The 11,098-nt window shown below is 31.0% G+C and overlaps 2 protein-coding genes across 14 annotated transcripts; both read left to right on the top strand.

Moving 5' to 3' along the window:
* The first annotated feature begins 435 nt into the window (after positions 1 to 435).
* LOC111301063 (uncharacterized) lies at positions 436 to 4,267 on the top strand. Of its 13 annotated transcripts, none has more exons than XM_089747934.1 (10): positions 436 to 895; positions 1,076 to 1,105; positions 1,483 to 1,544; positions 1,645 to 1,819; positions 2,190 to 2,237; positions 2,458 to 2,591; positions 2,684 to 2,976; positions 3,296 to 3,506; positions 3,698 to 3,876; positions 3,982 to 4,267. In XM_089747934.1, exons 1-3 carry the CDS (start codon positions 556 to 558, stop codon positions 1,542 to 1,544), a joined length of 432 nt encoding a protein of 143 aa, XP_089604060.1. In that variant the 5' UTR covers positions 436 to 555; the 3' UTR covers positions 1,645 to 1,819; positions 2,190 to 2,237; positions 2,458 to 2,591; positions 2,684 to 2,976; positions 3,296 to 3,506; positions 3,698 to 3,876; positions 3,982 to 4,267. The 13 variants fall into 13 exon arrangements, 10 of the variants coding, with proteins under 10 accessions (XP_089604060.1, XP_089604063.1, XP_089604064.1 ...); XM_089747937.1 differs by having other exon boundaries at positions 1,426 to 1,544; positions 2,684 to 2,953; XM_089747938.1 differs by having other exon boundaries at positions 1,426 to 1,544.
* Positions 4,268 to 7,690: 3,423 nt separating this feature from the next.
* LOC111300001 (transcription factor HHO5-like) lies at positions 7,691 to 9,756 on the top strand. Its single transcript, XM_022895566.2, has 5 exons — positions 7,691 to 8,019; positions 8,100 to 8,332; positions 8,416 to 8,761; positions 8,991 to 9,067; positions 9,159 to 9,756. Exons 1-5 carry the CDS (start codon positions 7,821 to 7,823, stop codon positions 9,417 to 9,419), a joined length of 1,116 nt encoding a protein of 371 aa, XP_022751301.2. The 5' UTR covers positions 7,691 to 7,820; the 3' UTR covers positions 9,420 to 9,756.
* Positions 9,757 to 11,098: the final 1,342 nt, after the last annotated feature.

Here is an 11,098-nt window from a genome sequence, read left to right as displayed (position 1 = left end):
TTGGCATCTTTTAGTTTTTTATTTTTTTTAATAAGTCAAATTTTCATCTTTCCGACTAAAAAATAAAATAATTTATTATTATTACATATAATTATTTAAATTACAATATTATAAAAATATATATTAAATTAAATAAATCAAAATGAAATACTGATAATCCATTGCCAATTTTATTCCTCTCGTTTATTTTTTATATGGCATTGTGCTTACCATTATTTTAATACATCGGTCCACGTTGTACAACCAGCCATGTGACGCGTGTATCAGCTACATCTTATAAATAAATAAATAAATAAAGGTTTGTACAGGAATTCAAGGTAAAAACGAGGGTAAATCGGTAAGATTAAAAAATCCTTCGAGGAGGCCAGGAGTTTTAAATTGTGTAGGCCCCATACCCTCAACTTTTATAAAACTCGCTCCAAACGAGTAGGGAGTAACGGGTGAGCCAACCTTTTCACTTATTTCCACTTTTGTCCTCTTCGTTTTTCCGCTCTTCAATATAATCTCCTACGCCACCCGACTCACTGAGTCCGGGAACCGAAATGAAACAATAATATGCTTGGACTAACGGAAATGGTGTCGCAATCGGAGCTAATCGCCGGACTTCATGAGTTCTTGAACGAATCGGACCTGAGCACGACGACGAAAGCAATCGTGCGGCGGAGATCGGAAGCAGATTTCGGGATTGATTTATCAAAGAAAAAGAAGTTTATTAGGGAGCAAGTCAACTTATATCTCCAAGGCCAGTTCGAAATGCCGAAGAAGAAGATCAAGAACACGAAGAAGATGATCAGACGGGAAAGATTAAATCAGAGGAAACCGACAGCTCTGATTCGAACGAGGAAGAGGCAGAGACTGAAAAAACGAGGAACAAAAGGGCTCCAGCAAAGGAAGGGTCAGTTATATAAATTTGATTTTATGGAAACATTTTTTTCTCTTTTCCCTTTTAAATTGTAGTAAGATTTTTGCTCGTAAATTTTAATGAAGAAAGTTTTGTGTTCACTCCAATGCTTTAAAACAAATGCAAGCTTCAATAGATTCTCTTCATTTAGTTTGAATTTGGCCATTGGAACAGGAAATTCAAGCTTTTTTCTGCCCTTTAATGGTATGTGCGTTTAAGCTTTGCTTGTCATATTATGGATTTTCAGTTCATATGCTGCAATTTTTCCCTCCTTTTCTCCTAAATCTAATCTGGTAGACTCCTGAGAATCCTGGACAATCTCAATTTCTTGTTTTCTTGTCATTCTTTGATGTTTTGGTTTCTGGAAAAAAGGAAATGGGTTGGTCTTAAACTTGTAATAATACAGACTCGATTTTTGACATGCAAACAAGATAATTAGCTTTTGCAGTAAGTCTTATATGTTGGACAGACTTCTTGTGTAGGCTTTTGTTAAAGCTTATACGTTGTGATTTCATGTTGGACAGTGAGCATATCATATTTAAAAGGGATTTTTGTGCGAATTGCTGATCTTATGTGAGCAGCTTATCGTCTCTCTCGAATCCACTACGAACTTGTAGGAGTCCCTGCATTGGCGAGGACTTAGGTACTTCTATAATATCCTGAAATTTCATTTTAACTTCTTGTTAATTTCATAATTTAGGAAGCTGCCTTGTTCTAAATTATCTGTTTTATATTGGTGTTAGGTAGTCAAGCAAATATGGGCTTATATCAGGAAGAAAAATTTGCAAGACCCAGTTAACAAGAAAAATATAATTTGTGATGAGCCATTGCATGCACTTTTCGGTGTTTGATCCATTTACATGTTTCAAATGAACAAGGCCCTGTCAAAGCATATCTGGCCCTTGGATTCAGATGAAGGTAATAGCATATCTGTCCTTTCTACCATTTTGCTTTTGCTAAACGTTTTTAGATAGTGTCATTTCATATATTATTTGAAAATTGTGAATAAAAACTGCCTATTCTCTACAGAATTGGCTCTTGTCATCACATTGCAATTGTATTGTAATTTTGAAAAGCATTTCTTACTTTTAATTTTTATTTTTCATCTCACTGTCTAGCTTCCTTGGGAAGTGAGGGCGTTATTTACCTAATTTTCAACTAAATCAAGGAAGAATATCTTTTGTGTCTTGGTGAATATGTTTCAAACGTTTTATTACTCAAATCTATCTATTATCTTTATGAAGTGCTAAATTTAACTTTATTGGCTTTCATGTCACAATTGTTTCAGTCAAGTCATCGGAGCAGGAAAAGCAGCATATGCATCAGAGAGAAGCAGGTATGGATGGTAAATGACTAAATTAAGGTCTTCCATGCAGAGCTTCTTTTGCATTGGCATGAGGAGTTAGTATGGCTTATACTCGCAACTTGTCTACCATTGCTAACCTTAGCAATGCCTTGCAGCTCAGATTTTGCTTCCCTACTACCACACACAAATTTGTAAATAGGTCTTTTGACTGTTGTTTCTTGAAAGAACCTTCTCTTTTACATGGATGCAGAGGAAGATGAAAAATCAGATGGCCGTAGCTGGAGAAGCTGCTAATTCTCTTTCACAGTAGCCACTCCTAAACAGATTAGAGAACTGATGCAAGTTGATGGTCTCACCAATAATGAAGTAAAAAGCCATTTGCAGGTTAGTCTTTAGCATGTGAAATCTGATCATATTATCATTTTATCTCCTTTCTGGGTTACTGATCTTGTGTGTGAATTTCGGTTTACGTACAGAAATACAGACTTCACATCTGAAAACTTCCAGCTTCTTCAGCTGGGAAAGGAAATGGCCCATGGTTGGATCAAAATCAGTGCAGTGAGCACATGAAAGCAAACATTTCACCATCTGGTTCTCCTCAAGGTCCCCTCCTTGCTAATGCTTCTGCTAAAGGCATGTCAAGTACAGGAGGTGACAGCATGGATGCGGAAGAAGATGAAAAATCAGATGGCTATAGCTGGAGAAGTGGAGAAGCTGCTAATTCTAGCTTTGTCTAATCCATTTAGGTACAGATGCAGAATATTGCTCCGTATGCTTTTTTTCATTCTCATATTTCTTCATATGCTTTGTCCTAAACATGTTTTGAGTCAGGTTTCCACTGGTTGTTTTCTTGGAATAATCTCCTCTTTTTTCCAAACTCCAATCCTGAACCCTGCAATGTGATGATAACTGTGTCCTCCCTTCTTTCTTTCTTGTGCATGCATATGTATCTCACTATTTGTGTGACAGTATCAGTTAATTAATTAGTTTTTTTTTTTTTTTGAATTATGATAAGCATGTTGTAGACAGTTCACCACTATAGGTTCTTAACCTTTCTGTTGTTGCTTTTTTCTTCTTTGCCATTTCAGATCCAGATGAGCCAAAAAAAAAAAAAAAAGGAAAAGCGACAGAAGGGATTTCTTGCTTCTCTTCAACTTTCAGATGCTCTGGTAAAATTTCTCGGTGCTGGAGAAAATGAGCTCACTCGGGCTGTTGTAATAAAGAGAATGTGGGATTACATAAAAGAAAACGACCTCCAGGCATCTGATTGCCCAACTTGCAGAATTGCAATACATCATGGTTACCCTTTTACTTAATTGTAGTGATCATAACTGCATAATAGTAATCTACTCACTGTAGCCATTCTCTCTTGAACTTTTTGATGTCCTTTTATCTATCACTCCAGTCTGCTATTCTTGATTTGGATATACAATATTATACTGGGTTTAAAAGATGAATTATTTTCAACTTCTTTTTGCTCTTTCATGAAGGATCCATCTGACTAGAGGAAAGTAATATGTGATGAAAAGCTGAAAGAACTCTTTGATGTTGAAACCTTCACTGGCTTCACTGTTACAAGACTCTTAGCTGCTCATTTTCTCAAGACCTGACAGTGAGAGACTCGGGTATTGTTGTCTATAAGCTCAAGATAAACGAGGGTTTTTGTCTGGTACGTAGTTTTACGTTTTCACTCTTTCTTTCTGGCGTGTTATTATTATTTATGTATCTTGGCAATAGAAAACCTGAAATTTAGTTAATTGTTTTCCCTGTCCAGAGACAATGTCAATGGGATATTCGAACTTGATCTTAGCATGTAGGCCTTGCATTTATAAAATCAGGTACAGGGACGACATCTGTTGAGAGACAGCCGATCAGTAGGCAGCAGCTGCAGCCGAAGCTTTATATGTTCTATAAAAGGAGGAAAAAGTTATCAATTGAATTTGATTAGCTTCAAGTCTATCTTTTTATCCCATCTATTTTTGCATACTTTTGTATTTTTTTTCTCTAACGTTAAGTTTCTTTTTCTTTTCAATCTCAAGGTGGTTATGGAGTTTTTGGAACTTCGTTCAACAGTTAAATCTTAAAATCTTAGATGGTGTTTCATTGCCGAAGATCGAACCCAGGTTTCCTCAGTGAGCCAAACATCTTAATAATTAGGCGTATCTATTTCGTATAAAATATTAATTTTTTTGTATTCATATCATATCTTATACAAAATTAATTACTTTACATAAATATAACAGATTCATATATTTATTTCATATAAAATATTAAAATCGTGTTTTACATAAAAATTATATATTATAATTTATATCAATATGAAAATATAAAATATATATTTTTAATTTTGTCAAAATTCATATATAATTATTTTTTAATTTTTAAATTACATAATTTTTATGTATTTTTTTATATTGTGTTTGTATTATATTGTCGTATCTATTTTAAATTATCATGTCTAATTAGATAATAATGATTTATTTTTTATGGAAACCTTTAATTATTTTATATTCATAATAATAATAATAATATATTTATTATTATTATTATTATGAAATAATAATAATAAATTAAAGATTTTTAAACATGATATAAAAAAAACAAAATAAATATTGTAAAATTTTAATAAATATTATATATGGATTGGATAAAATGAAAAATATATATTTTATTTTTGAGATATTTATAAAAATTATAACATAATAATTATTATATTTTATACATATTAAATATGAAATAAATTAATATAAATTATTAAATTTAATCACATGAACGTGGATGTATATTTAAATCAAAGCAAACTAAGATTACAATTTGGGGTCAATAATGGCTTTAATTCTGAACCATCCACGCAATGATCACCGTCATAAAAAAACAAAATAAGGGTAGGCTTTCATCCTGACCGTGCCCAATTTCTCCACAGCCATGAATAACAACGGGCTCAAAACCTTTCTGAATTGTTTTTAACAAACCCATTCCTTTACGCCATGTTTGGTTCAAAACGTCCATCAAAATCTTGATAAATGCAATAATTGATGTCAGAAATGGTTGTCGTTTTGCATTAAAAAAAAAAAAAATCTTCCTCATTGTCCTTTGACAATGTAAAACAGACACCAATCAAAACCCAACACCCCAACACCAACAAATTGAACGAATCCTTATCTCTATCACATTTTTTTTGGTTGGACCAAATAAAATCCTTACAATCTTTTTTGTTTTTTATTTTCTTTCTCAACGTGTGGAAAATATTAAATTAAAAAAAAAATAATTACAGTTGTAGAATGAAGGGAATCTCAAAACCAATGAATTTCTAGTGTTTCTGGAAGAGACGATTCCTTTGAAACGAGCGGTTCTGAATAAAAGCACCTTTTACCTTGTCAAATAAGGTATAATAATTTTAAATATGATATAAAAATAATTTATACAAAAATATAAAAATTATATAATTTTAAATTTTAGTAAAAATATATATAAATTTAATAAAAAATTTATTTCGTATTTTATGTTTTAATATAATTTTGATATGATAATTTTTATATTTAATCTAATTTTTTTTATTTTTTACTACTAAAATCCAAAAAAAAATATTACTGTTTTTATATATATTCGAACACCCCATCCAACAAAAAAGAAAACAAATTATTTATAGATAAACTATTACGATAACAATCAAATAAAGTTGCTTTGTTCAAAAGAATCTTTCACATGCCTAGCACACTTCCTTTGTTTTTTTTTTAATTTCATTTTGACTATTGGGTCAAGGCCAAAGTTTCCAAGGGGCACTTAATGGATAGACTTGAATTAAATAGATTAGCCATTAAGATTTGCGTCTTCTTTCAAAGAGGATGGGAGGAATAAAGAGAAAAGAAATTTATTTTATTTTTTACTCAATAGTAAAACACATGAATTAAAAGAAAAACAAATTCGTTATTTACATGATTAATTCAATTGATAAAAAATAATAAATGAGTTTTTTTTTAATTCAATCAAAATTCAATAATTGTGAAAACACTTTAAAAATAAATTACTATCATACTAATTTAATGTGAGTAATGTATTTTTAAAATTAATTCAATATCAAATTAATCCAAATAAAATTTTTAAAAAATTAGACGGATTAAACAAAAAAAATTTAATATCATTATTGACAAATAAAAAACTATATATATTTTTTAAGTTCTTGCTCATCTATGGATTTCTTTTTTTTTTTTTTTAGTAATTAGTTAATTACCCATCATCTCATTTTGCTTGACAACATGAATTTCCATGGTGGTAGGTAAGAAAACTTAAGGTGTGTGACTTATGGGATACATAATATTTTAAGAAATTTTATAATGTTGACATTTTATGATATCTTAATGACACAAGTTTTTCCAGCAAGATTCACGAGATTAATGATTTATTGGTCAATTATTTATCACAAGAAAAAACCTAGCTATGGATTGGCATGTTGTCCTCCTCACAAGCATTGCATTACCAAGAATCTTTTCTTAAAAAAAAAAAAAATTCATACCAAAGATCTATATACAAGTGTCACGAATTTCATATAAAAAAATATAAATTATTTTGAATTTATAAGTAATGGTCTTTCTCAATTTAATAAATATTTTTTTTTAAATTGAAAATGTGAGCATGTGATGAATTATATCTAAATTTACATAATTTTTCATCCATAAAAAAATTTTATGAGAAATATCAAATTAAACTTGGATCATCGTACATGATTAAAATTAAATAACAAAAAATTATGAATCTTATATCGTAAATAAATAAAAATGATTTTGATTTTATGAATCATAAATCATTCATCACCTAACAAATATATTTTTTAAATTGAAAACAAAAGTCGGTGCACATTAAGATAAATTGATAATAAATTTAATGATTCATGTATTCGTTTAAAATAAAAAAAAATAAATAAATATTTATATCATATTTTACACTAAAATTATATATCATAATTTATATTGATACAAAACATAAAATATATATTTTTAAAAATTTAAATTTATATATAATTATTATTAAAATTTTAAATTATATTATATTTATTTTTTATTTATATTTTATTATCATATTATATTTTAAATTATTAAATTCACAATAAATTATTTCTCTTTTGCACAAAATAAAAAAAATATAAGTCCATGTCCTACCTTATCAAGTATATAAATATCTTATTTTTTTAATGACCAAAATACCCTTGGAATTTGAAAGACCAAATCACCCTGAAACCTGATTTTGAAAAAGCATCCCCAACATGGGTCAACTATTTATGGTCTATTTTACAATCCACAACTACCGAAGAATCTTGATCCTTGACGATTAATAAAAATAAATAAAAAGTTCTTTTTTTCAACAATTCGCCGCGTGGAATGTACGGCACCTAAAAGATTCTTTAAAAAAAAATCGCTGAGTTATACCACTGAGTCATCGAGTTATAGCTTTAAAATACGCGAGGACCCGTTTGTGAAGCACGCAGCGAATCTTGAATCTCTCTTACACGTCTATATAAACACGACTCGCTATTCCTTGTCATGTTTATCCGGCGGCCAATGTTAGAAAAGAGAAAAAAGAGGAAAATAGAAGGAAGAAAAAAACAAAAGAAAAATAATGGAGTTGAGCTTGGATTTGAGTTTGGCTTATGTACCAAAAAGCATATCTGAGTTTCTGAAAGAAGTTTCAAAGATCAAAAATGGGTTTCAAAGATTATCAAAGATTAGAGATTATGTTAAAAGATTGGAAGATGAGATGAAGAAAATCGATGCCTTTAAACGTGAACTTCCTCTTTGCATGCTTCTCTTGAAAGATGGTATATTTTACTTTTAATTTTTTTATTGTGATTTTTCCTTTTTTTTTTTTATTTAATTTGATTTTTTAATGAGGTTTTAGGGATTGAGAAATTGAAGGAGGAAGAAATGCAGTGTAAGGAAATGGATGACGGATCCGTGACAGAAGAGCTGATGCTGCCATTGAAGAGAAATACTGACGAAAATGGAAGGGTAAATATGGAAAATGATGTCGGTGACAAGAAAAACTGGATGAGTTCTGTTCAACTCTGGAATTCTAATTTCGACAACGTTGGTCACAAGAAGAAACCGAACACAGTTCCAGAACTGAAACTGGTAATTTCGGGACTAACTGTTTCCTTTAATCTTTTTTCTATGGAAAAAGTAATACTGATCTTTTTGGGGTTTGAATTTGACAGAGAAGTGAAGAAGAAGATCTGTCTGAGAACCCAATTGAGCCTTGTAATAATAAAAGCAGGGGAGGGGCTTTTGTGCCATTTAAGGGGCATGTTGATAAGGAAATTTCAGGGCTTTCTCTCATGACCCCAAGTTCTGAATTGGCTTCTTGTAATCCAATCTTGAAGGGCAATGGCAGCTGCGGAATTGGCTCTGGCTCTTCCTTTTGTTCAGACCAAAACCAAATTAAGTTTCAGACCAAATCACAACAGCAGCAGCAGCAGAATTCTAGGAAACAAAGGCGGTGCTGGTCACCTGAGCTTCATAGACGATTTGTTGAGGCTCTTCAACAACTTGGAGGTTCACAAGGTTAGGCCTTTGGAACTAGAGGTTATCAGATTGATGAATTTATTTATTTATTTTGAAAGTATTGGTTGTCAAGTTGAATTGAAAGAACTTTTTATTGACAGCTTCTGCTTGTTCTCAATTTCATAGAATCATGTCTTTTTATGACAAAAGACTGGAATCTGGTTCTTTTGCTATGTTAATTTCATTTTTAGCTGTGGAATAAATCTGATTGCTTAATTCTCTTTCACAGTGGCCACTCCTAAACAGATTAGAGATCTGATGCAAGTTGATGGTCTCACCAATGATGAAGTAAAAAGCCATTTGCAGGTTAGTCTTTAGCATGTGAAATCTGATCATATTACCGTTTTTTCTCCTTTCTGTTTACTGATCTTGTATGTGAATTTCGGTTTATATACAGAAATACAGACTTCACATCCGAAAACTTCCAGCTTCTTCAGCTGGGAAAGGAAATGGCCTATGGTCGGATCAAAATCAGTGCAGTGAGCGCATGAAAGCAAACATTTCACCGTCTGGTTCTCCTCAAGGTCCCCTCCTTGCTAGTGCTTCTGCTAAAGGCATGTCAAGTACCGGATGCGACAGCATGGATGCAGAAGATGAAAAATCAGATGGCCATAGCTGGAGAAGTGGAGTTCACCAGGCAGGAGAGATTGATGTATAGTCAGATAACTGATTCCCATGAATTTTGCAGAAACATGGGGTAACGGATCGTAATTATAGTGACCTAGTGAGAATAATTTTAATCAACAACTAGAGGAATTTGAAATAAACAACCTGTTTGAGGACTGGTTTAGTTTCTCTCCATGACACCAGTTCCTGCCCTGATGTATGAGTTTGTGTAATCCGTAATGATGGATTGTAGGAAGCAAGATGACTAATTTTTAGAGAGTTCTTTCATTTCTCTTTAGACTTAACCCTCTTTTACAACTGATGTACTTAATATATCTGATATTCGAGGTTTGATTTGCTGTTTCATTATGGAATTGGCCTTTGTTTCATTATGGTTTCAGTGAGATTTTATTTCATGATTTTTTTTTTTTTTTTTGCTCCACTAATAATGACAAACTCAACCACCCATAATTTTTTCATTTTCTGTGATATTTCTGTACACAATCTTCTATTTAACTGCTTTTGGTCAGGTGTTTATGTCGGTATTTTTAGTCCACACCAAGAAGCAATTAGATATCAGATAGTGAAATGACTGTCCTGCACTGCTCCAACTTTCTCCTCTCAATTAATTTCAATTACCTTCACAAACATCAACCTTTCAAATCCTTCGTTGCATACTTATTCCAAATTTATCATCCCTCCAACTTTTGACAAAGTAGTGTTAACCCATTTGGTCCTACCAACATCATTAAATTTACACCGATCAATTGCCATGAGCTTTATATTTGCATTTGTCCATTGTATTCTTAATATTATCATATCAATCCAGATATAGTTTAATCTTCAAGAACCATTTTCTAGTTTTCTTATTGGGTTTGTGTAACTAGTTATTTGTTAAGATTAAAAATTGCTTAATCAACTCAAACATTTCTATATGGTTTAATTTTTTTTTTGTTTGAAAAAATTCAGAATAAATAAATTGTTCAATCTCTCAAATCAAGATAAGATATATCGTATCCAATAATATAAAGAATAATAACAGTAAGTCGTACATTCATAAATAAATTATTTAATTTTTTTAATTAAAATAAGATATACTTTATTCGATAATTTAAAAAATAATGATTATAAATCGTGTATTTAAGATTAATAACAAGAATTTACTCTAATTAGAAGTCAACCCAAAGTCACTAACTAGACTTAAACCCAAAATCATTTGCATAAAAAAAAAAATGATCCTATGAATTGAGCCAATCTCTTCTTAGTTATTGTTTAAATTATTATCTTCCATTACACATTTACCAAAATTCTCACCAGCCAGACCATTGTGCAAAGTTGAAGTTAAGGACAAAGCAGTCGCTTTCAGCATAAAAATACAACGAAGTCATTGAATCTGCGCAAAGGGATATGGTGAGCCCACCTGAAGATTTTGGTTTGAAAATTGAGTAGCCCAAAAAATTAGAGCATTTTATTGGAATCTTTCTATTATTGTTTCTTATGTCATACTACACTAAAATACAGATTTTTTCACATCCTTTTTATTTACTGAAAAATGAAAATATCATAACTTATTTCTTTTATATGTTTTTTAATTATTGGTATAAGCTAAGTATTTGACCATGAAAGAGAGCTCCATGGCTTTCCTTACCCAAAAAAAGTTAGGGCAAATGACATGATTTGATCACTGCAAGAGCAAAATTTAAAGCACCAAAACCTTTTTTTTTATTAATG

This window comes from Durio zibethinus, chromosome 18 (genome assembly GCF_047325235.1).
Source record: "Durio zibethinus cultivar Kanyao isolate XHJ-2024 chromosome 18, ASM4732523v1, whole genome shotgun sequence".
Lineage (NCBI taxonomy): Eukaryota > Viridiplantae > Streptophyta > Magnoliopsida > Malvales > Malvaceae > Durio > Durio zibethinus.
The sequence above is the reverse complement of the archived record's forward strand: the minus strand, read 5'-3'. Positions and strand labels throughout refer to the sequence as shown.